Source organism: Sturnus vulgaris, chromosome 27 (genome assembly GCF_052056855.1).
Source record: "Sturnus vulgaris isolate bStuVul1 chromosome 27, bStuVul1.hap1, whole genome shotgun sequence".
Taxonomy (NCBI): Eukaryota; Metazoa; Chordata; class Aves; order Passeriformes; family Sturnidae; genus Sturnus; species Sturnus vulgaris.
Window position 1 is genome coordinate 2,802,081 of NC_142269.1, and position 24,576 is coordinate 2,826,656.

Below are 24,576 nucleotides of genomic sequence, written 5' to 3' on the forward strand. Positions count from 1 at the left end.
ACGGTGCGTGCCCACGTCGGTGCGTGGCGTCCCCACCCCCCGCCCCGGTAACCGGGGAAGTGGCGGCGGCGGCTGCGGGGCTGAGGGTGAGTGAGGGGGCTGAGGGCGGGGAGCGGGGCCGGGCCGAGCCGGGCACGGCGGCGCGTCCTCCCCCGCCGGCCTGCGGGGCCTCTCGCGGGCGAGAGCCGCCGTAGCCGCGGCCTGGAGCGGGCGCGGGCAGCCCGGGCCTGCCCCGCACAAAGGGCCCGCCCCGCACGGCGGTTCCGCGGGCGGGAAGGGCCCCGCGCAGGGCCCGGTGTGCCGGGACAGCGCCTCCCCGCGGCTTCTGTCCCCCCCGGCCCTGGTCGCTGCCGTGCCCTGGGGAGGGCGGTCCCGCGGGCCGGGGTCCCTCCGCCATTCCCTCTTGGCACGGGAGCGTTCCAGGCGAATCGCGGCCGTGCCGCGGATCCCGGGAGCCGCGGGCAGGGTCCGTGCCCCGGGGGTTTCCTCCCCGGAACGGCGGCCACAGGGGCAGCGAAGCCTCAGGAGTTTCCCTGCGGTCTCTGCGTCCTGTGGGAACCTTTCTCTGTTCAGTCGCTGCTGGCGAGTGGGCGAACTGACCGTGTTTGACTTTTGCTGCTGTCTGACAATAAAAAAACTGATCGTCCTGATTTTTTGAGGTAGCGGAAGGAGGAAAAAGGTGGATAAGTACAGTGAGGAAGAATTCTTACAATCAGATTTTAACTCAACAGTTTTCAAAGATTCCCACTGTGCTGTCACAGCAGAAATGCGGTTCCACCTCTCACCTCTTTATTGTAAGTTTTGATTCCCAGTGCCACGGATCCGCAGGTGTAAAAGCTAGAGAGTGTGTCAGGACAAGAGGGAAAACAGGACTCCATGCTCAGTGCTGCCATGGAGAGCTGAACTGCAGAGTTTCCCCCGAAATCTGCTGCTGAGCTTTGGTCAACTCGGGATTTATTGAGCAAGCCCCAAGCTGGTAGATGTTCAGCACAGGGACCAGCTGCACTATTTACCTTCAGATTGTTTGGAAGTTGTTTTGCCAGTGAGTTCTGATCTCTTTGAATAGTTTAATAAGGCTTGCAGCCTTTAGACAGCTAATTATAATGCAGTGGAAAGCAGTGGGTGTCTTGCTCTCTTTCCTGCCTTACAGATATGATTTGTTTGACCATGCAGATAATTAAATGACTCAAGAATGAAAACTGTAAATATTAATATATCAGTTCAGTTGTCATCTTAGAAAATCAAGTTTTGGGCAGATGCTGTTGTGTGGAGTGGTTAAGATAGTGTTTGAAAAACAGAGATTGGAGAGCATATAAAAATGTATAATATAGAGATCGTGTATATGGCTGAAGGTGCTGCCTTGAGAAGGAAAGGGAGTTGGCTTTTTGCAGAGCTGTGCCTGGGCTCACACGGAGCCTTGTGCTGCTCTGGGCCCATTTCTCTGAGGTTGCTGGGTTGCAGGAGTGAGGTACTGACAAGCCATGAAACGCAGATGGGACAACGTGGACATGCAAAATATGCACTGAGCTGCCTTCTCATCTCTTGTTCCTCCTGATGTTCAAAGTTCTTGCCTTGGGTTTGTTTGTCTTAGATTGCAAACAGGACGGGTAACATCTTAAATATGTTTAAGTAATCCTTGAAGGACACGACGTGTTCTGGGAGACAACCACTTTATTTTTATTCTTCTTTGGAATTGTGGATACGTTCATACTGACAAAAGAGCAGAGCCCCATCCTTTTTGGGAACAGATTAAACTCTTGTCACTCGGAGTTCCACAAGTGCCTGGGTCATGACTGAAGTGATCGACTAACAAGAAAAATCATGACAATTACCTGTAAGTGCCTGAAGCAGGAAGGCCATTAATTTGTCTTTACTCATTTTAACAGGCGTATTGGGGACATCATGAATTGGAATAAAGGTGGACCTGGCACAAAGAGAGGCTTTGGGTTTGGTGGATTTGCCATAACACCTGGCAAGAAAGAGGAGCCCAAGCTGTCTCAGCAGTCGCACAGCGCGTTCGGCACCGCCGGCTCCTCGGCGGCGTTCGCGAAATCGGGGCCCCCTCAGCTGCCTTCCTTCTACAAAATTGGGTCAAAGAGAGCCAACTTTGATGAGGAGAATGCGTGAGTGCACTTACTTCTGGTGTTTATGGAGCTCTAGATTGTCATGGTTTTATGTTTCTGAGGTTGGGGGAAGTACTTCTGACTTTTATATAAATAAATGCACAATAATATGCTTAGAACACTGTGAGTTACTACGGTAGCCTGCAGAATCTTTCCTCCTCCAGCTTTCCCCTGTCGAGAACATATTTTATTCACTCTATGGTGTTCTCAGAGTTGGAGCCAAGCAGGATAAATGTGGGTATCTTTTGCATAGGAAAACATTGATCACCATAATTCTTTACTAACCCTTCTCTTGGCTCCATGAATGTGTAAATAAGGCTGAAATAAGCCTGGAGAAGTCTGGGGCTGACCTAATTGTGGCCTTCCAGTACCTGAAGGGAGCCTACAAGAAAGATGAAGAGAGACTATTTTATGATACCTATTTGCCCTGCCATCACTTTGAACTTTTAACATGAGTAATTATGAATAAATAAACCTCAGCCTCTTCTCTTGTCCATACTGACTTCTGTTGTCCATGTGGGTGCCTTGATCAACCAGAAACCATGGAAGACAGCACAGTGCTGTAAACCATGTGCTGACTGGGCTGTTGTTCATTTTTTTCAGGTACTTTGAGGATGAAGAGGAAGATTCCAGCAATGTGGAATTGCCCTACATTCCTGCAGAGAATTCCCCCACTCGGCAGCAGTTCCACTCCAAGTCAGCAGACTCTGACAGTGATGATGATCCTCTGGAGGCATTCATGGCTGAAGTGGAGGCAAGAGCCAGCTCGGGGAATGTTTATTCATTGCTGTGCTGTACCTGTGTGCACTCAAATGTCACTCAGGGCTTTGGCAGCTGCAGTCAAAATGCCTCTTAACTTCGGGGTTGATGTAGGATGGTGTTAGCTGGAGCTCAGAAATGGGTTAGATAGACAGAGAGTGAACATGACTTCAATAACTTAACCATTTGACTGCTTTGAGGGTGTCAAAACAATACAACATAGAGCTCGTGTTTTTCACTACCTAAATGGAAATTGTATTTATGATGAACTGTTTTCTTAGCTACAGCTATGTTATTAGTTGCATTCAGGAGGAATATGGGGAATTTAATTTTTCAATAACACTGTTACAAGCTTAGAGTAGTATATAAATTCAAAGGTACTAGTAGGAGAATTTGTTTAACATAATCAGATACAGAACAAGACGAAGTTTAGTCCAAGAAGTGTTGTCTCTGTGACATAATGGTCTAATTATTCAGGAACATTTTTCCCTTCCATGTTTTACCATCTTGGTCTTTTTAACATGTGACACCTTTATGACCTGCCAGGATCAGGCTGCTCGAGACATGAAGAGACTCGAAGATAAAGACAAAGAGAAAAAGAACGTTAAGTAAGTTCTCTTTTATCATTGCCATCCCTGTTGTGTGTGGTGCTCAGAGAATTCCAGTGCCTTTTGCTGCTGATGGTTGTTCATTAGACAGTATAGCATACACCTAATAAACATCATTAACCTGTGCATGAGGCTGTGGGTAACGACTTGGCTGGAAAATGGGATAATAGGGGAGAATCCGTGGCACATCCTGTGGCAAACTGCACCCACACTGAGACTTATCCCACACGAGAAGCTTTTCTAGGTCACAGAAATCGGGGCAGCATGTTGTACTCCTGCCACTTTCCAGATCAGCCTCTGTTGGTTTTTCTGCTTCCCACACCCTTGGAGGGATCAGAATGGTTTAGGTTAAAATTGCATTTATGTGAGCAGAATAACTCAGTGCTGCTGTATTTGGCGTATTGGAGACTCTTCTAAACTTGGACTAGGTTTTTAGATATTAAAGCTAATAGATTAGGCAGCACATGACAATTGGGGTACTAAATTTGGAGTTGAAAACAGTTTAAATTTGTGTAGCTTATCTATATATTTATTTGGATTAAGGAAGATAATTAGGCTGTTGATTCTTGATAGAAATGTCAGATATCTTGGTAGAAGTTACATTGCATGGGGTTGATGAGATTATACATGGTCCTGACACAGAACACCGGATCCAAATCACCACCTGGGGAAGTTCTGACCTGGATTTGCACTTCCTGGCTCATATTCCTCTTCAGTTATGGGACTTCTGTAGCATCGAGAGCTTAGACCAGGATGATCTTTGCTGTGGCTTCTGCTGGGAAGATGGAATCCTAATCTTTCAGTCTCAGTACTAGAAGTAAAGAGAAGTCTTTGCAGGGTCACTGCTATGTTTGGCACCAGATATGAAAACTCCGTGGGTTGGGAATATAAATGTTGCCGAGTTGATAGTGTTGTGTCTTCCACGAAATCTGGAGCTCAGCACTGATCAAATGAAGCTGTTGAGCTGAGTCTGTGGAACACTTGCAGGGAAGTTTTTTCTCCGCTTGTTTTTCCAGGGGTATTCGAGATGACATTGAAGAGGAAGATGACCAAGTGAGTTCCTATGCAGTCTTTCTATCTTCTTTTTTGTTGTTTTGTATCTTTTAACTTTCCCTCTCCAAACACGTAACTACTAAGGACAAACAGAATCCCAGAGTCATGTGCAGTCTCTGGACAGTTCAGCAGGAAGCTGTAGTGGTCACCCTGCTGTCTCTACCCTTCTAGGTGTTCTAAGAAGAATATTACACAACTGCATTCACTGAAGAAGATTTTTTTCAGTCAGTTTGAACTTAAGCTTCCTGTACAGGTTGTTCAGTGTCTGAGGATCTTGCACATTACATTAGCACAATCAGCCCCAGGGGACACCAGGGAGAGGCTGTTGGACTGTGCAGGCTCCTTGCAGTGAAATGTGGGTTCTGTTCAAGGAAGAATCAGGCTTTTGATCCTTATTTCCAGAGAAGCTCCAGTTCTTGTTGAGGTTTATAAGCATCACTGTAGGAGAAATAATAAAGAGAAAAGACTTAATTTCAAAATGTACCTTCCTACAGAGTTGTAGTTGCTAAGTCTTGTGTTACTTGTCTTAGTGCAGAGCTTGGCAGGGTTGTCTGGCCTTGAGGCCTCTGCTTCCAGTCTGCTGAGTGTAGCTGTGCCAGAGTTTGAGCAGAGGTGACTTTATGCTTGGGCACAGCTGTTGTTCAAGTGCATTGTGTGCACAGCTCTGTGACCGAGGGATAATTGGCCAGGAAAATGGAAAAGCCAGATGAATATATATGTATATTTGTAATTGAGCCTTGCTTTACAGATCTGATCTCAAATATTGGCTTCATGTCAAGTGAGACTGGTGTTTTCTCTATGAGAAAGTCTCACCCTGGTGTTCCAGTGAGAATCTGAGAAACACAAACATCTTTGTGAGCTCTGAGGATGGCACGTGACAGGATGACTGTCTTAACTCAGGCTCATTTTCTGAAATACTTTCTTTCACGTTTGTTGTTGACTCTCTATGAAAAATAGATATATTTTCATTTCCTAAAGTCTAGTTAGGGGAAGTAAAGAAACTATCTTTAGCACAACCTGTTTTAAAAAAATCAACATCATATGCTTAGTAACAAGGTGTTTTCTGGTTAAAAACCTACAGTGTTTTGTTCTTTGTCCTTTGTTCATGTGGAGATAAGAATAGATCCTTCAGTTGTTAGACATAACAAGACTTGGTAGAAGGAGTTAAGCAGACACAAGAGAGGTTTGGTTTTTTTTAGGAGCATTTTGTGGTGTAGCTGACACTGGAGTTATTTTCTTCATTTATACTTCTTGTCCTTCAGGATGTATGTGTTGGTGTTGATTAGAAGAATCAGTTCTAGTGAATGTAGTTGCCTTTTTCCTCGTGGTGGGTGTGCAAGCAAACAGCCACTTAGCACAGCCATCACTTCAGGCAGCAGCAGTGGCTGTGCCTGCCGTGGCTGTGAGCTTGCTGATGTGTTTTGCTGCAGGAAGCGTATTTCCGCTACATGGCTGAGAACCCCACTGCTGGTGTGGTGCAGGAGGAGGAGGAGGATAACCTGGAGTATGACAGTGATGGCAATCCCATTGCACCATCCAAAAAAATCATTGATCCTCTTCCACCTATTGACCATTCAGAGGTAGGAGGGAATTCTGTTCTGTTCTGTTCTGTTTGAGGCATTCCAGAAAGCAGGAGCTGAGGAGGCCCCTGTAATATTTCAGAGCTTTCTTAGGTGAGTCATACTAAAGGTCCTTGAAATGGCTTCATTTAAGCAAGTATTCTGGAATTAAGAACTTCAGAAAAAAAAAAGGGATCTTGAATCTGGACTAACTGAGTAACTAATTAATGACATTGCAGATTGAATACCCACCATTTGAGAAAAATTTCTATGATGAGCACGAGGAGATCACCAGCCTGACCCCGCAGCAGGTGGTGGAGTTACGGCATAAGCTGAACCTCCGGGTAAGCTGGGCACAAAAGTGCCCTCCCAGCAGCTTTGAACCCCCTTTCATTCTTGGACTATCTTAGTTCTAATGAAGATTTTCACTGGGAACTCCAGCTTTTGAATCCAGGCCTCTCAATCACCTGCAGTGATGTTGATTTCTTGAAGTCTCCCATGTATTTGTGGAAGTGGGCAGTGAGGAATGCTGCTTGGACTAAAGACCTCCAGAGCTAGGAGTTCAAACTGGAAATAGATGCAGAAATTAGTTCTTTGCCATTTGTGATGTGTTAGTGGGGTGGCCTTCTTTGAAGGGAATTATTTGGGGTAGAGCACCAGTTAGACAAAAGGAGATAAAAATGACATTTAGTAGCTCATGTTGATTGACAGATAATTGAATTTTTATACCTGAAAGTCTTATTTTCACAATGCATCTGGAATTTGCACCCAGTTAAATTTAATGTCCACTCAAAAAGTAAAGTTATTTTTCAGAGGCAGAGAGACCCTTTTTTTTTTAAACAGATTGCTCTTTGTTTTTCTCTCACTGTTCATGAACGAAGATCTTTTTCTCTTTCCAAGGTCTCCGGGGCTGCTCCTCCAAGGCCTGGCAGTAGTTTTGCTCATTTTGGGTTTGATGAGCAACTTATGCATCAGATTAGGAAATCTGAGTATACCCAACCCACTCCAATACAATGTCAGGTGAGTTGTTACTTCTCAAACTTGTAAAGAGAACAAAAAGAACACTTGCAAAGCTCCCTCATCCACATGAGGATGTGACAAATGCAATTCTAGTTGCCTACAGAATGGGCTTTTCTAGAAAAATAGCTTTGATATTTTTAAAATAGGTTACCCACTTTTTTCTAGTTAAGTGACCACTGTAAATATATCCTTTCTTTTTCCTTTTTTTTTGGTGAATGAAAAACTTTCAGGTGATTTCTCTTGCTTAGAGAAACGTTCAGGGCTTTTTGTCGTGGTTTTCCTCGTTACCTGAGTTCTCTTGTACCTGTCTAGCACAAGGATGTGCCACAGTGGGCATAATGTGGGCTTAGAATCTCCTTCTTTTCAGGGTGTCCCAGTGGCACTAAGTGGCAGAGACATGATTGGGATAGCCAAGACTGGAAGTGGGAAAACAGCTGCCTTCATCTGGCCAATGCTGATCCACATCATGGATCAGAAGGAGCTTGAGCCAGGGGATGGTCCCATTGCAGTGATCGTCTGCCCAACCAGGGAGCTCTGCCAGCAGGTAGGTGTGTGGCATTCCTGAATGTGCCAGCCAGTCTGCTTGGAGAAGAAAGCAAAATTCTTGGCAAAAATTACCAGAGAAACTCAGGAAAGTATTTGAAAAAACTACTTTGTGCATGAGTAGCCTGGCTTCAGCTCACAGCTCTTTCCTTCCATTGTTTTTCTTGAAGGATCATGACAAACCTAAAATTTAAAATTTTTGCACAGTGCTCCTATATTATTTTCAGGTATAAGAATGCTGTGGATGCATTGTGACAAATTGCATGTGCAGAAGGATAAAGCCTGCAGGTTAAATTATTGTTGGATGCCTAAATAGGTTTCTCAGGTTACTGGAAATTATCTACATGTGCTGAAGTATTCACCCCTGAGGAGCTGGGAATAATTTCATTAAGTTGGCAGCTGAAGAGTGCATTTCAGGAGCTGTGCTGCATTTCCAGGGCAGGTTGTTGTTGTCTCAGCTGTGTGATGTGAGCTGTGCTGTGCTGGTGTCTCCCCCTCAGATCCACTCGGAGTGCAAGCGCTTTGGCAAAGCCTACAACCTGCGCTCCGTGGCCGTGTACGGAGGAGGGAGCATGTGGGAGCAAGCCAAGGCCCTGCAGGAGGGGGCAGAGATCGTGGTCTGCACACCAGTAAGTGTTTGTGAGCACCAAAACCAGGGCTTTGCACTGTTCAGCTCGAAAAAGCTGTAAGAATCTGTTCCTGTAACGTGAACATTGACACTTAGTTCTAGACAAAAGCCATGAGATGTTTTCTGTTCTGTCTCTGGTAAGTTAGGGTGAAAAGCAGCTAGGTGGTTGTATATATTAATGTGTTTTTAAAGGTGCTTTATAAACTTGGAGTCTTTTCTTACTAGGGTCGTTTGATTGATCATGTGAAAAAGAAAGCTACAAACTTGCAGAGAGTCACGTACCTTGTGTTTGATGAAGCTGACAGAATGTTTGATATGGGGTTTGGTACGTATTGAACCAAAGTCACTGTTTTGGGAAGCACTGGTGCCCAGTCCCAGCTTAGGGAGTCTGTAAAACTAAATAGTGAGTGAGAAGCACTCATTCTTTCTGTGGTTATATGTTAAATAAAACAATGAAACTGCATTTTGACTTAATTTTTCTAAATAATGAGTGTACAGGGTTGATTAGAGCATTTCTTCTCCTTTGCAGAATATCAGGTCAGATCAATCGCGAGCCACGTACGTCCTGACAGACAGAGTGAGTACACAGTGAGTCTGCAGCAGAGCTGGATTTCCAGTTCTGGACACAGCCACGCCAGGAGACTTGTGCCAAATCCACTGGTGTTATTCTCAGCGTGGGCTGTTGGGAGGGAGCAGTTGTGACATGTGGGCATTCAGCTCATCTCTCTGTAATCCCTCCACTGACTGCACTCCGAGCAAAGATGATTAGCTGAATTCATGTTCATATGCCTTGAAATTCAGTGTTCTGAGCTGCCATGAAAGTTCACAGCAGTGCTCTGTATTATCAACATTTCAGATGCCATGAAATGTGTTTCCACTTCGTGGAATTCTAACAGTGGTTGGTCATTTCCATTAGAACCCATAAAACCTCAGCTTCAGTTCACTGAGACTCAGAAATCCAGGTCCTCCTTCATAACATCTGTGCAGTGTTTTCACAGTTGTGAAAAGAAGTTTGTACTCCAAGGAGTTTGAAGCCTGTTTGTCTTGCAGCCCTCTTGTTCAGTGCCACGTTCCGTAAGAAGATCGAGAAATTGGCCCGGGATATTCTGATCGACCCAATCCGGGTTGTGCAAGGAGACATTGGAGAGGTAATTCCATGGTACTTGGGAGACACTCAGAGCAAGGAATTGTTCTGTTTCTGTTCTCTGAAATTAAACTGCAAAAGTCATCATTAATAGTTAGTTTTAAATAATTTGTGCTTAGCAAAAATAGAAAGTTTTGTGGGTTTCTATTTTTATCTTATTGACCTCTCCACCAACAAATTCTCCCATAGTGTTGGGAGGTTTCATCAAGGGGTAGAACATTAATGCAGTGGTTTATTTTTGTTATTAGGCTGAATCAATGGTTGTATCATTTAGTTTTATCTCAAAAGCATAAACAAAGCCATTGCAACTTCTGCAGTGAAAAATCTGAAACTTAAAATCTCTGTCCTATGGTTTACATGGGAATGTTGATGCTGGACTTGCTTGACAGTGACAGCTGAACTATCAGCAGGCTGGGATCTGGTAGGAAGCTGATGAAGTGGGCAGATGTAAACCTGCTGGGAAGAAACTTTGCTAATAATATATTGAAACTATTGAGAAATTTCAGGAGATGCCTTTGGAACATCCTTCTTTCAACCAGTTCTCTGTATTTTTTGGTTTTTACATCAGGTCCCTTTATAACAAAAAGTGAATACCTGAATCTCCTTCTTTCTGGGAAATTTTTCTCTTGATTTTGCTTAAGAAAAGCACCAGCTTTCCCAGCTCAATTCATTGATCTAAACTATTACTCTGTAGTGGAAGCATCATCCTTGAAGTAATATTAAAATGTGTAAAAATTAAATCTTCCAGAGAAACTTGGAGGTAGTGCTGTAAGCTGCACTGCATTGTATTACTGGTGATGCAGAATGTTTGGGAAGTCTGTGTGTTCCTCCCACCTTCCTGACTCTGAGGACATTTCTCCCCTTAGGCAAATGAAGATGTCACTCAGATTGTGGAGATTTTCCCCTCTGGGCCCAGCAAGTGGAACTGGCTGACACGGCGCCTCGTGGAGTTCACCTCCTCTGGGAGTGTCCTCCTCTTTGTCACCAAGAAGGCCAATGCAGAGGAACTGGCCAATAACCTCAAGCAGGAGGATCATAACCTGGGGCTGCTTCATGGGGACATGGACCAGAGTGAGAGGAATAAAGTCATTTCAGAATTCAAGAAAAAGGGGATCCCCATCCTGGTAGCTACAGATGTGGCAGGTACGTGACCTTGTGGAAAGCAGCTCAGACCAGCTGTGGGTATCAGTAGAAAGGCAAATGTTTCAGTGGGAGGTGACCAGGTTGGCTTCTGCACCTGCAGGACACTGTGCTCTTCAGAACCATGGAATATCCTGAGCTGGAAGGGACCACAGGGATCGTGGAGCCCAACTCCTGGCCCTGCACAGACACCCCCAAGACTCACACTATGTGCCTGTGCAGTACATGGCATTGGCAAGGGGGGGTATTTTTAGTCTCTTAATGCTGCCTAGATTAGAGCCTGACATTTTTTAATACACAGAAAGAAAAGCTGTGTCTTAAGGAAGTGGTTGTTGTTCATTCATCAGCTGACATTCATTTTGCCCACGGGACCAGAGCAGGGTGGTACCCTGGTACCAGAAGAATAACTACCAGAGTTAACTGGGGATAATGACACTTCCCACCACGCTGCTCTTTCTTCCAGCTCGAGGGTTGGATATCCCTTCCATCAAGACTGTCATCAACTACGACGTGGCTCGGGACATCGACACGCACACGCACCGGATCGGCCGCACCGGCCGCGCGGGGGAGAAGGGGGTGGCCTACACCCTGCTCACCCCCAAGGACAGCAACTTCGCTGGAGACCTCGTCAGGAACCTGGAGGGTGCCAACCAGCACGTCTCCAAAGAGCTGCTGGATTTGGCAATGCAGGTGTGAAGCAGCAGAACTTGAGATGAGGAAGTTTCAGTCCAGATTCAGCACAAAATCAGCCAGCTCACATGGCTGGCTCCATCATGTGTTAGCAGTGATCTTTTGGGGATCTGTCCCGGTTTAAAGTTGGTTTCTTAGTGCTTTTAATGGCCTTTGAAAGAATCCATGAAGATTTTGGAACACACTATGGGATCTATTTTGGGGCCAGGCACTGCCTAGGAAATTAGGAGCTGTAATCTGCTGATGCCAGCAGAGCATTCCAGTGTCTCATTACAGTCAGATTTATAGCAGGCACCTGGGACATGCAGCTTAGTTGAAAGCTAAACTAGAAAACAATTACAGGGACATTCCCTCTGTGAAAGGGTTGTTGCTTGATCATTCCACCTGCTTGGCAGTGCTGTCTGCCAGGTTTGCTATATACAGATATGACAGGTAGGTGCAGCAATTGTGCTTATGCCACTGAACTTATCAACTCTAATTTCTTGTCTTTTGCTGTCTGTATAGCAGCAAGAGAGCCCAGGCTTTTTGGCAACTCCCAGATTCAGAGATGGATTAGCAGGCCTGTGGGTACATTAGCAAGCAGCTTGGACAGCAGCTGCTTTTTCTGACATAGGCAGCATTTTCAGAAGGGACAGAATTTGTGAGGCAGAGCTCCCCTGACTGCCTTGAGAGGAGCATGCAGAAGCCAACTGATTTATTCACATTTGGAGAGACTGTAGGGCATAAAAAGTGATCCAGCCAACTATTATTTAAACACCTGGAAACAGCAGGTCTGTTGGGGCTGACATTCCCTGGCCACTGCTTGGTACAGAAAGTTTTGCTGACAGACTCATTTCTCCTTAGCAAAGCACTGGGCTAAATCAGTGAAACCAAAGTATGAGCAAGAGCAGAGCTCCCAAGTGATGGCATTGGAAATTGTGTTTATTCCTGGGTTTATTAGAATGCAAACCCCCAAAACCTTAACCTGAATGAGAGTTGAAGGTGTAAAATCCATTTTCTTAGAAAGCATTTGTAAGCCAAAGCATCAGATCCACATGACACAACTGCCTACAGCAGCTGTGTGGTTGAATGGAAAACAGCATTTGTCTTTTGAAATGCTCAGTGTATCCCTTTTTTCTCAGCCTCATTACATGCATTTATGAAGCTTTTTATTCCCTGTGTTGAGAAACATTTGTCCTTCTGTTACAGAATCCGTGGTTCCGGAAATCCCGTTTTAAAGGAGGGAAGGGCAAGAAGCTGAACATTGGTGGTGGTGGCTTGGGATACCGTGAGCGCCCCGGGCTGGGCTCAGAAAATACTGTAAGTAGAGATGCTGAGGAGGTTGTTCACAGATTCTTGAACTTTTTCACTTAGTATCAATTACTATTTAACTAAAAAAAAAAAGGAGCAAACTGTTCCGCTGCTCGGGGGTCTCCAGAAGTCTGTCTTCCTTAGTGGATGCAATTCCTGAGAGCAGGGACAGGATGGATGTGGGCAGTGGTGGAACTGAGTTGTCTGTGTGGCACAAACCTCTGCAGTTGCCCTTGGTGTTTTTGCACAGGACCGTGGAAACAACAACAGTGTGATGAGCAACTACGAGGCCTACAAGCCATCCACAGGGGCCATGGGGGACAGGCTGACAGCAATGAAAGCAGCTTTCCAGGTGGGTTCCATGCTTGGACTCCTTTTCTCCCCTGAAAATGCAGCAGCCCTCTTATTTCAGGTTGTGGCTGTGTCACTTGGAGCACACTCAGCATTACAGTCCCAAGTAGTGGAATTAGGTGCAGACTGAACTGAACACGTTTGCACAAATTTGCCAAAATTACTTTGTTTTCTGCTGCCTCTTTGCTCTTTTTTCTTTCTGGATTCTGCACCTGGGCTTGATTCCGTTGAGGTTGCTTAGCAGCAGTGGTGCAATTGCAATCGAAAGGGGAACCAGCTCTTTCTCTTCAGTGTAAAAATTAACCCCACAGTGTAAGAATTCCCTTGCTGGTGTTGTCTGGTAGGAGGTGCCCGTTACTAACAGGAATGTCATCACTCCAGGGCTGACTGTTCCTAGGAGCTCTGCTTCCCCACAGTCCAAGGCAGGCTCCATGGCTCCGTGTTCTGTGGGGCAGCACAGAGCCAAACCCGCTCTCTTTTGTCTCTCCTTTCCTGCAGTCCCAGTACAAGAGTCACTTTGTTGCTGCAAGTTTAAATAACCAAAAGACTGGGAGCTCTGCTGCTGGTGCCAGTGGCTGGACCAGCGCCGGGAGCCTGAACTCGGTCCCGACGAGTTCGGCGCAGCAGAACGCGGCCGGTGCCGAGAGCCCCGCGGCGGCCAAGGGAGCCCCGGGCTTCAGCGGCGGCGGCCAAGGGAGCAGCGGCAGCGGCGTCGCCTTCCCCAGCGCCGCGGCCCAGGGCTGCCCCGGCACCAACACCGGCACCAACACCGGCACCGGCGGCGTGGGCGGCGCCGCCAGAGAGCGGAACAGCCGGCACAGCGAGACCCCGCGGCGTGGGGAGGGCGGGGGCCAGCGCTACGGCAACGATGGCCAACGTTACGGCAACGATGGGCAACGTTACGGCAACGATGGCCAACGCTACGGCAACGACGGCCAGCGTTACAACAGTGATGGCCAACGCTACGGCAATGATGGCCAGCGTTATAACAATGATGGCCAACGCTACAGCAATGATGGCCAACGCTATGGCAATGATGGCCAGCGTTACAGCAATGATGGGCAACGCTACGGCAACGATGGCCAGCGTTACGGCAACGATGGGCAACGTTACGGCAATGATGGCCAACGCTACGGCAACGATGGGCAACGTTATAACAATGATGGCCAACGCTACGGCAATGATGGCCAACGTTATAACAATGATGGCCAACGTTATAACAGTGATGGCCAGCGCTATGGCAATGATGGCCAGCGCTACGGCAATGATAGCCAACGTTACAACAACGATGGCCAGCGTTACAATGATGGCCAGCGTTACAGCAATGATGGCCAGCGCTACAACAGCGATGGCCAGCGGCACGGCGAAGGCGCTGGCCGGCACGGTGACCCCTCCCGGCACGGGGACGGCCGCCACGGTGACCTCCATCGCCACGGCGAGGGCCGGCACTTCACCGAGCTGCCGGGCAGCGCCAGCCGCAACAACGGTGACAGCAGGAACAGCGAGGGCAGGAATGGAGAGAACAGGAAGGAGGCCAACAGCCGAGACAACAAGACAGATGGCTTTGCTGTCCCAGAGCCCCCAAAACGCAAGAAAAGCCGGTGGGACAGTTAAAAGCCGGGGGTTCACAGCCTGGAATCTCTGCAGGTAGTGCTGTCTTTTTCCAGAGGATTTCTTGGGGTTTTTGGTAACTGGTTGTTGAGCAGCTGGGGCAGGAGAAGGAAACCGTGAGAACCTCCAGGCAAGTTCATCTGCGGACAGATTCACCCAAAGGAAATGTACACAACACTTAGTGAAAGAAATAATTTTGATAAAGCTCCCTGGTTTCTGCTTTGAAACATTCAGTGCTCAAGTGACTCTGCTGGATTTAAACAGATCTTCTTGACAAAAAGAAGCTGTTCCACATCCTTCAAACGTTAAGGAACTGTTGTCCATAGAAGTATAAGTTAGTCTTTTCTTAACCAGCGTTCACATTTACAAACCAGTCCAGTCCACCTAGAGATGCTCAGGACCTGCCTGTTAGACATTAATCTTGCAGCAGTTCGGTCAGTACGGTGAGTTCTTCCCCCATCTCCTTTTCACATATTCTCCCCAAATAATTTGGCCTCTCTTCCCATCAGTTTAGAATGTATCAATTTGCTTTGCTGAAGGTGGGGCGGAGCAAGTTGGTTTTTGGTTGGTTTTTTTCTTGGTGTGTGTGTGTGGAGCTGTTCAAGGGATCCTTCTCCATCCCAGCAAACCACAAATTCACTTGTAGTGTAGGTTGGACTCCCTGGCTTGTTTTGTGGTCAGTACTTTAATTCCAATCCCATTGCCCAGATTTTTTCTTTTCTTTCGAAGAACCTCCTGTTTTCTAATATCTCTCATTCTGGTGGAAGCCTGCATAGCAAACCTGTGTCTCTGCTGTGCCTATGCACCCTCTGTTCTGAGAGGGTTGAGTACTTTCTTCAAATTAAAACAAAAAAGGGAAAACAATGTAGATACACCACAACAATCAGAGGCTGGACCCCCCCCAGGAAGTGTGGCTAAAGGAAGAAGATTCAGAAATTCAGGGATCTCTTGCTCAGAAGCCTTTAGGGAGAACTCAGAAAACAATTAATGAAAAGAAACAGCTCAAATCTGGCCCTGTTTTGGACACATGTAGTAAATCTGTAAAATCTTGCTTGCCCGTTTTTAACTCGTTGCGTGTATTCCCATTTTTTAACTTTTACTTTTTGCCACAAGATAGGGAAGAACTTTTCAGTTGGGACAGGTCAGCACCCACCGCTGGCTCGTTTCCACTGGAAGATGTACCAGAAGCTGTCAGGGTTTTGTGACATTGTGATGTTTTCTTTATCAGCTGTGCATTTACTTTCTGCTTGCTCTAGTAAATGTTTTATTACTGGTACAAAAATACGCAGCATGTGCTTTTTATTCTCCACTTCCTTTGGCAGCCCTGATGTGCAAATGGAGAACTGACTGTCTGGAGATCGACTGTGTCTCTCTCACCAGAAGTTGTGGATTGTAGCTGATAAAATAATTCCCGTGGTTTTTCATAATATCTTTCACCCCAAAATGTTTCACAAATCCTGTTTTAGCTTCAAGGCCTCCTGGGGAATAGATTTTTCCTCTGCTTTATAAGAGGAAAGGATACAGCCCAGGACATGGGACTCGACTCATCCCAGCTTTCTGTGGGGTCATGGGCAGACCTGGAAAGAGAACTCAGCAACAGTCCCAAGATCTGACTGACACCTGAACTGGCTACAGTTCAAACACCAAGTGATTATTTGGGTCCCCTCAGAAACCAGCTCTAATCTGCTGGAGTTCTTTAATAATTTCCAGAATTCCCTCCCCACAGTCTGGGCAGGAATCATTGCCCTGGTTTGAGCTCTGCACATTCAGTGTGAAGACAAAGGTGTTTCAGGGCAGGCTGGCAGGGCTTTACAAGCTGTTGTGTTCCCCTTCTCACCCTGAAGGTTCATCACTGCAATTAAAGATTGGAGTTTCAAAACAGAATGTGCAAATAGCCCCACAGTCAGCTCATGTGCTCCCTCCCTTCCTGGATCCCAGCTCGCTGTCACTGGGACCCAGCCCCTTGTGAGGCGAATGCTGGGGGCTCTCCCCATCTTGTTAACACTTCCCTCTGCTCCTTGTAGGATTACTGAAATTCCTCACCCCTCTCCCACCTACCAGGAGCCTCTCGGGACGAGAGTGATTAAATATTGATCAGTGCCAGGGAGGCACAAATGTCAGCTTGCAGGGCTGTGCGAGGTCCGTGGGAACAAGGGAGCAGTGTGAGCAGCATTCCAGCTGCCCTCACAGGGGATCTGTCCCTGCAGGGGCAGCTGTGCTGGTCTCTCCCAAAGAGACAAAATCCCTCCAAGAGATGATTTTAAAAACTGTGAATCCTGGAGCCCTTCCCTGACTTGGCTCCTGGCTGGCTGTCCCTGCAATTCCCTGTGCTCACTTTGCACCACAGCTTTTCACTGGAAGGTGCAGGAATGCACACAATTCTTTACCTGGTCCCTGTCACTGTCTTCAGCAAGAAATTGCTGCCTTGAACTGCGTAGGAAGAAGATACTCCAGGCTACCACCACCATGCTGTTTAATTTATCTGCCTTTACCCAGCTCCTCGGGAATGCCTTTTCCCTCAGGTGAGGAGCTTTCCCAGGCACTGCAGGTGCAGGGCAGGGGGTGCTGGGGCTCCTGTCCGTGGCAGGGGGCAGAGGGGGAGCAGGAACAGGGAACAGGGCCAGGGTTCCAGCCTCTCCCCCCTGCTGCTCTCCAGCCACTCTCTGCTGGGTCCCTGATGGATCACAAAGATGGGAACAAGCCAGAGACTCTTTATTCACTTCTCAGCCTGCAATGGGATGTCAGGACCACGACTGTTGCATGCAGGGGCCTTTGTGTTAATGGATGAAGTGTTGGGGATCCAGGTATTCCCTGCACCTTTCCAGGCCATGAAGTTTGTCCTGCCTCCATCCCACCCTGTCCCAGTTGGTGGTTGTGTGTTGGTGTTCACTCCATCCACGAGCTGCAGAGCTGCTCCAGGGGCACTCTGCTCACTCAGGCTGGACAAGGCTGGAGCTGGTGCTGGGTAGGGGAGTCCGAGGCAGGGTCGGGCTCTGGGATGTGCTTTAACCGCCCTGGAAAAGTCACCTCCCACTCGTGGGGGTAGGAGTGAGCACGGAGGTGTTTCCTGGTGAAGACTCAAGGCTTTGCAAGCACAGAGATCACATCAGTCCCTTGCAGGTAGAGATTTTATGGTTTTATGCCTTGTTTTTTCGGGCCGGGTGGAGGAGGACTGAGAGTCCCTGGCTCTGACAAAGGGGGCTGGGTTGTTCCGGCTGCTGTCCCAGCCCTGGCTCTCCGTGCCAGTGTGAGCAGAGCCCGAAGTGTGAGGATCAGCATCTTTCCAGACGCATCTGCATGCCCAGGTGAGAAATCCAGCCTCTGCCTCACAGCATCGTCTCCAGCTCCTTGTTGGGCTCGGGGTGACACTGAGTCAGGTCTGTCAAATCCACCGTGGTTTCCCCCCGGGGTTTGTGGCTCAGTTCTTGGCCGTGTCCGGGCAGGAGCTGGTCCGAGGCGGGGCCGTGTCCGGGCAGCCCCCGGGTGCCCCCTGCTCCCCGCCCCGCCAGGCTCGTGCTGCAGCTTTGGGGGGCCCGGGAGCCCCGCCCGGAGCAGCAGCAGCTCCCAGGCCGCGCCTGCTGCCCCAAGTCCAGCGCCAGGAGCCTCCGGAAATGAGCCTTCTTGATCTCGGCCTGCACCTGGCAGCAGAGGGGACTGCTGTGCCCAGAGACAGCAGAACAGCCTTGCCTTGCCCTTTTCCCTTACCTCCCTTTCCCTCTTTCCCTTTTTTCCCTCCCAATCCTATTGAGAGGGATGCATCCGAGCTTTTTCTCTGGTTATCACAGCCCGGGGCTGCAAGTTTGCCTTCCCTGACTCTAAAGGGGCTGGAACAGCGAGCTTAGCCCCTCACTCTTCCCACTTACCTCCCCATTGCAAAAGCAGTAGATAAAAGCCACAAAGAAACCCTGCCAAGAGACCAAAAGAGGTGGAGTTTGAGGTCCCTGAGCCTCCCTGGATGAACATCCCTCAATGCTGGGAGCAGTCCTGTCACATACCTGGGAGGAGTTAAAGAGCATCTCATAGTGCATCTGGATCTGCCACAGGAGCCCGGAGACCTCGGTGTAGGGCATGGCCATGAACACCACGTAGTGGACTCCGAAGAGTGGCATCAGCACCAGCGTGGACTTGAGCAGCTTCCTGAGAGGAGAGACCTTGGAGCTGCTACCCCGGGCCTGCAGGGCCCCCACAGTGCCCGGGCTGGAGGTGGGAGCAGGAAGAGCCAGAAGAGCTGGCTGCCACTGTCCTGCCACCCTTCCTCCCTCCTCCAGCCCTTCCCACACCTCTGCTCCTCCTTCACAGCCTCTGGGAGCCGTCCTGGCTGAACAGGCTGGACATGAGGCTCTGGTGCTGCCAGCACTTGCCTGTACTGCTGCCGGGGGTCCAGCTTGCCCGTGGTGGTCTCCCAGAGCTTGGAGGCCAACACCCGCACGATGTTGAGGAACAGGAAGAAGTTCACCTGCCAAGAGACACCAGTGGTGCCCTCTGTGCCCTCGGGGACACAGGCAGGCAGCTCAGGGTGAGGTGCAGGCAGGGGCAGGGCAGTGGCTGTGGGAGATGCAGAGCAGGAGGGACCAGAACCCCTGGATCCCTCTGAGCTCTCCCTGGCTGCCAGAGTGGCTGGGACAAAACTCCAGTGACCACAAGCAAACAGCTCTGGTCTCCATAAATCCTCTTTCCCTAAAAGGAATTGGGAGGTTTATCCACAGAATTCTTACCACGACAGCAGTCAGGATGGGGACCTGATAAATCCACTTCATGTTCCCCGCACTGAGGTCCCAGCACCTGAGAATCCCAGCAAAGAAACTCCTTGGAGAAACCTGACCCCACTGGGAAGGATGGCTCCCTGTACCCCCAGCCACCCAGCACCCCCATCTCCCACTCTCCACCCCCTTGGTGGGCTTTGTGTAAATCCTGAACTGTAGCTACAAGCATTTGTAACCATCATAGTGGAGCAAAGCAGGTTTAAATGAGCATTAATGTTCCTGAGGGCTCCTTGGCCACATCCTGCTGTTCATATGGTGACCTTTCTCCTTTTAAAATGCCTCACTCCAGAATGTGCCCTTTAGGATCCATCTCTGTGCTGTTTATTGATCAAGTTATACTGCAAACCTGCACCCACTGCCCTCCCAAATGCAGAACAAAACCACTATTGCTCTGCATTACTGTCAATTCTGTGAACAAGCCTTGAATATGTGTTCCCTCCTGTCGCTCTTTCTGGAAAATTTTCATTTCCAAAAAGCTCTGGTGCCCACAGATACTTTGCTGGCCTTTCCCCTCCCAAAGGCCCTGGCACAGGGGGGTGCACATACTGTGTATCTGCCAGCGAGGCCCTGACGCTGGCCCAGATGGACACGAACACAGCAGGGAGACCTGGAAGGGCAGGGACAGAGTGAGGAGCAGGGTTGGAGCATCACCTTTACACATCAAAGCAGTTCCTGAATCCCCCTGCCCTTTCCTGGGCACTGGGTGCCCCTCAGTCATGGCCAAAGCCACAACTGGGGCCTGTGCTCACCCCAGCCAATGATGATGAGGACCCACAGGTAGTTCTTGTTGGAGAGGAAGGCCATGAAGATCAGGCTGTGCAGGTAGAGACCTTCCACCAGGATCCAGTAGTGGTTGGTGGCCAGAAAATAGAGGAAGAGAGTCACCACCACCTTGCAGCCAACCTGTGGGCACAGGGAGATGCCCATGTCAGGCTGGTCCCCAAAAGCAAAACCTGGTGGCTTTTGCTTTCTGGTCACCAAAACCCAGCTGTGCCCCATGTTCTTCTTGCAGAGACCTGCACCTCCCCTGGGATGCTCCAGCATCTTCCTTCCCATAGGACAGCTATTCCCTGTACACAGGCCAAGGTACTCCGTGCCTCTGGTCTCTAGTGTGGCACCAGGACAGAGAGGAGCTGGGCAGAGCCAAAGGTGACCCTTCATCCCCTCCCCCAGCCCCGGACTGGGAGGATCCCAGGCCCATCCCATTGCATCAGAGCTCCTGAATCCCCCTTTCCCCCCATCCAGCACTTGCCAGGTGGCCCCGTTGTCCTGGCAGGGGACCCCTGAAATCGTCCTCCCGCATCCTGTGGGCGTCGCTGGGCGCCGTGCCCGAGTACAGCACCAAGTCCTTGATGAAGATGCTGAGGGCCCGGCAGATGAAGGAGGTGAAGAGATGCACGTGGATGTAATTCCGTGTGCAGTGCAGGCGCCTGCAGACAAGGGTGTGGCACAAAGCAAAGCCCAGCTGCCCCCATCAAACCTACTCAGCACACTCGGCTTCAGGGAGTGGGGGGCTCAGAGTGGGCTCTGGGGAGTCTGGGCACAGAAACCAGGTCTGGGAGCAAGTGGGGTGTCCCCAGTGCCCAAGAGCAGGGTGGAGCAGATCAGGAGCTGGTCACACTGGGGGTATTTGGGGCTTTGGGAAGTTGGCTGATGTTTGTGTTGGGTCTGGGGTCGTTCCCATTCCTTTGGGGGCTGCCCCCTCCCTGGGCTCGTGTGTGTGGACCATGGGGTGAGGAGGATTCTCCCACACAGGAGGGGCTTTGGGCTCTCCTTACTTGAAGTAGGAGAGGATGCAGACGGCGACGATGAGGGAGGCCAGGGAGATGGAGTAGCCCACGGTGTACATGAGGTGCAGGCGGTCAAACACCTCCTGCAAGAGAAGGACTGAGCTCCACCTCCCTGCCAGAGCACGGGGGGAGCAGGGCTGGTTTGAGGAGCGGAGAGGGAAGAGCTCCCTGCCCCCAGCACTTCCCCTGGCCTTCTCTTCATCCTCCCTGGCCCCCGCCCACAGCCCTTTCCCAGCACCTCTGACAAACAAGGGGTTTGTACCTTCTGGCGGCTCCGGCTCTCGGAGGAGAAGAGCAGGGCACACTCTGTGTAGTTGGCCCAGGTCTTGTTGATGCTGAGAGCCATGGCCCAGGTGCCATAGGCACTGCAGTACCTGTAGGCGTGACCTGGGAACAGAACAAGCACCATGGCAGCAGAAGGAGCCACGGGAAGCCCGGACTTGTCCCTGCCCCGTGGATTGTCCCCAGGATGAGGTTGCTCTCTGCCAGGTACAAGACTTGCCTTTGTGGTTGAAGTCGTAGATGTAGTCGGGGCAAGGCACTGACACCTCCTGGCTGGGGGAGCCCCTTGGCCAGCAGATGATCCCATCCCACTCTGGAGGGCAGCTGGGGTCTGGCCAAAGAGCAAAGACACATCTCACACCTCACATCTCCAGTCAGGTGTGTACTGGACCAGGGGGAGGAAAATGCTGCCACAGATCCCCCTGGGCTGCAGAGAGGGAGAAGCTGCAAGGGGCCAGGGAAGGGGACACATCCCACCTCTTCCAGATGGGGCAAGGCCCCATCCACAGCTCTTGTTTGGGGTGTACATGGAGCTGTCTGGAAAATGCTGGAGCCAGTGCTGGCTGCACCCAGAGCACGGGTGGTGCCCTGAGCTCCACAAACCCCCAGGAGCCAGGTGTCCTCAGCCCCATCCAGCCCCAACTGAGAGCACAGCATTCCCCACGGTGTAACAGCTCCAGCAGGGCTGGCTGACCCGAGCACAGGGGAGGGACAGTACCTTTGATCTTCTCCAGCTGGGCCTTTATGTCCCTCTGACACTTTTCCTTAGCCTCTACCAGGAGATAGATCTGCTCTTCTTTCGTGAGAACATCATCAGGATCGACCTGCCCAGACAAAAGCCAAGTGACAACCCCTTGGCTCAAGTCATGGCGTGGCTGTGCTCCCCCAACCCTCTCCAAGACAGTCAGGTTTGGGTGGCTTTGGGTACTTTCAACAACACGGGGAACAAAAAAGCTCTTTCTGCCTTCCTGCTCTCATTTTTCCCTCTTCCAGTGCTGATGCTGACTCCAAGCCCCTTCCCTCTCCATGGTCATTTCTTCTCATGGTTTTGTGCAGAAATCAGAGGCCTGTCAGGCTCCTGCCCCAGCTCCCTGTCACCCATGCTGAGCTCTCCAGGCCAGCTCAGGCAAGCCCTGGGTAAAGTGCCCAACCAGGGCTCAGGGAAGCAGCCAGTGCCCAGTGCCCAGAGCAGACAGCACAACCCATGGCACCTTCATGTGCAAATGTCTTTTGGGGTGTTTTAGGCTGAGATGCTTGAAGGGGTTTAGAGCCAGGATGAGGGCACAGCTTTGGAAGTGAAAAGGAGCTGGGATGCAGAGGGGTCACTGTCCCCAGACTGCCCCCAGTGAACACAGGCAAACCCGGCCCCAAAGAGGAGACCCAGGACTCCCGTCCACGCTCTTCCCCAAACCAGCATCTGGCTGGGTGAATGGAGGGCTGCTCAGGGGTGTGGGGCAGGGTGCTGGGGGTGCTTCAGCAGGATGGGGGCCTGGCTGTGGGAGTCTCACTGGCTGTGCCCAGCTCTGCCCCCACCACATCCTTCCAGTCGTCCTGCACTGCTGGTAAACCTGCTCTGCTCCCCCGACACTGCGGGGCACTGAACCCTGCCCTGCTTGTGTCCAAGAAATGGAAAAGCCATCACGCTGCAGTGCCCCCATGGCTGCTGCAAAGCTTTTAGCAGGAGTGGAGACGCTTTCCCCTCCTGCCCAGCAGCTCTGCAGAGCAGGGGCACAGCCAGCCCCACCCGGGCCAGTGGCACACACAACATTTAGAGCCAGGAGAGGGACCGGAGGAGCCGCGGGGCCACGAGGACTTACCAGAGTCCCGGCCGAGCTCAGGAGGCAGCAGCAGAGGAGAGTCACCATGATACCTCCCACAGGGCCAGATGCCTCCATGGTGTCACCGTGTCACTCGGACGAGGATTTCAGGGACCAGAATCGCTGCCAGGGGTGGAGAGGGCTGGTGTGTTCAGCAGGACAGAGCATCTTCTGGGAGCACCTTCCTGGCTGCCAGCCCCGCTGAGGTGAGCTGGCAGTGGGGGCACAGCCCGTCCCTGGGAGATCAGGGCTGGGGGAGTCCCCTGTCCCTGTGGGATCCCTACAGGGATCTGCTCACAGGCTGTCCAGGCAGGGGGGTTTCTCCCCCCACCATGCTTGATCCTATTCTCTCTTTGGTCTTGCCTGCTTTAAGCAGCTCCGGGAGCGTGTGCAAACAATTCTCCTTCGGATGGGGATGGCAGAGGTTTATTGGCTTAGCCCAAGGTGCTAAAATCCTCTTCATTCAAGGCAGATTCCTCTTCTCTTTTCAGAAACTTCTCTTACTGCCCGGTGGCTCATTTTTCAGCTGTCATAGCATTCCCCCACTGCCCCCATGCTCCTGAGTCCCTTCTAGCCCCAGACTGGTGCCAAGGAGCTGGAGGAAGGTGGGGAAAATCCTTGAGGTGGCTGGAGGCAGGCAGGCAGAGGGTGCAAGCACGTGAGCAGCACCTCGAGCTGAGGCTCCTGCGATGGGATGTCTTTCAGGCAGACGCCAGTTTAACCCTTCTCCTTCTCCGGGGCTGGGATGAGTTTTGGGGAGATGTGCTGGGATCTGTCCTGCTCCCCCAGGACACGTCTGCATTCAGTGTCCTCTGGAGAGGGGCTAGAGGCTCCACCCTGGGGCAGGGGGCTGGAGGGGGCAGCCGCTCAGATGGGGTCCCACACCGTCACTGGACATCAGGTCAGAGCTGGTCCCACTGCAGCTGTCGCCAGCCCTTGTCACCTGCATCCCCCTGGCACGGCCCCAGGGCTGTCCCCTGCCTTTCAGGGTCATGCTGATGCCCAGCCTGCTCCCAGCACCAGCCAGTTCCAGCACTTGGGACCCCCAGCAGCCCAAGCATCCCCCTGGGGGAATGGGGCACAAAGAGGGGAGCCCTCTTTCCCCTGGCAGGTTGTCATTAGTGGGATGAGGCTGGAATTCAACAGCCCAGTGCCAAATCCCTGGAACAGCAGCTCCCAGCCTGGGCCCCTCCCTTGGCCCATATGATCCATGTCCAGACACAGCTCTTGCTGCCTCCGAAAGTGCCCCAGTCCTGCACAGAGCAGCAGAGGCCCCAGAGCCTTCCCTGGGTTTTTCCTGGCGAGGCAGCTCGTTCTGGCCCCAGCCAGGAGCCCCCGTGACTGCGTGATGAGGGTCAGAGTCCCGCTGGGCTCCTGCAGTGACGGATGGCCAAGGGAGCACCAC

At 50.5% G+C, this 24,576-nt stretch overlaps 2 protein-coding genes across 2 annotated transcripts; one reads left to right on the forward strand and one right to left on the reverse strand.

The window, feature by feature from the left end:
- Position 1: 1 nt before the first annotated feature.
- On the forward strand, positions 2-15,801 carry DDX42 (DEAD-box helicase 42). Its single transcript, XM_088179540.1, has 18 exons — positions 2-86; positions 1,887-2,123; positions 2,727-2,877; positions 3,429-3,490; positions 4,507-4,543; positions 5,974-6,123; positions 6,342-6,446; positions 7,003-7,122; positions 7,490-7,666; positions 8,166-8,294; positions 8,519-8,618; positions 8,823-8,870; positions 9,344-9,441; positions 10,304-10,580; positions 11,041-11,267; positions 12,456-12,566; positions 12,808-12,909; positions 13,407-15,801. The coding sequence occupies exons 2-18, from the start codon at positions 1,903-1,905 to the stop codon at positions 14,520-14,522; spliced, it is 3,231 nt and encodes a 1,076-aa protein (XP_088035666.1). The 5' UTR covers positions 2-86; positions 1,887-1,902; the 3' UTR covers positions 14,523-15,801.
- A 1,832-nt stretch (positions 15,802-17,633) lies between these two features.
- On the reverse strand, positions 17,634-23,903 carry LOC106861182 (parathyroid hormone/parathyroid hormone-related peptide receptor-like). The gene is made up of 13 exons (XM_088179467.1): positions 23,172-23,903; positions 22,073-22,178; positions 21,566-21,685; positions 21,335-21,459; positions 21,061-21,155; positions 20,535-20,712; positions 20,032-20,185; positions 19,829-19,889; positions 19,235-19,301; positions 18,881-18,975; positions 18,515-18,656; positions 18,383-18,424; positions 17,634-18,157 (listed from the first exon to the last, which is right to left on the reverse strand). Exons 1-13 carry the CDS (start codon positions 23,247-23,249, stop codon positions 17,846-17,848), a joined length of 1,575 nt encoding a protein of 524 aa, XP_088035593.1. The 5' UTR covers positions 23,250-23,903; the 3' UTR covers positions 17,634-17,845.
- Between the last annotated feature and the right edge of the window lie 673 nt (positions 23,904-24,576).

What these genes read in the sequence shown, in the direction of transcription:
- DDX42 (XM_088179540.1), top strand. Translation starts at nt 1,903, where the DNA reads ATGAATTGGAATAAAGGTGGACCTGGCACAAAGAGAGGCTTTGGGTTT. An exon ending in CATTCATGGCTGAAGTGGAG is followed by an intron (nt 2,878 to 3,428) that starts GCAAGAGCCAGC and finishes ATGACCTGCCAG; the next exon opens with GATCAGGCTGCTCGAGACAT. An exon ending in CCACTCCAATACAATGTCAG is followed by an intron (nt 7,123 to 7,489) that starts GTGAGTTGTTAC and finishes CCTTCTTTTCAG; the next exon opens with GGTGTCCCAGTGGCACTAAG.
- LOC106861182 (XM_088179467.1), bottom strand. Translation starts at nt 23,249, where the DNA reads ATGGAGGCATCTGGCCCTGTGGGAGGTATCATGGTGACTCTCCTCTGC. An exon ending in CAACCACAAAGGCAAGTCTT is followed by an intron (nt 21,460 to 21,565) that starts GTACCTGGCAGA and finishes TTCTGTTCCCAG; the next exon opens with GTCACGCCTACAGGTACTGC. An exon ending in CCTCATCATCATTGGCTGGG is followed by an intron (nt 19,890 to 20,031) that starts GTGAGCACAGGC and finishes CTGCCCTTCCAG; the next exon opens with GTCTCCCTGCTGTGTTCGTG.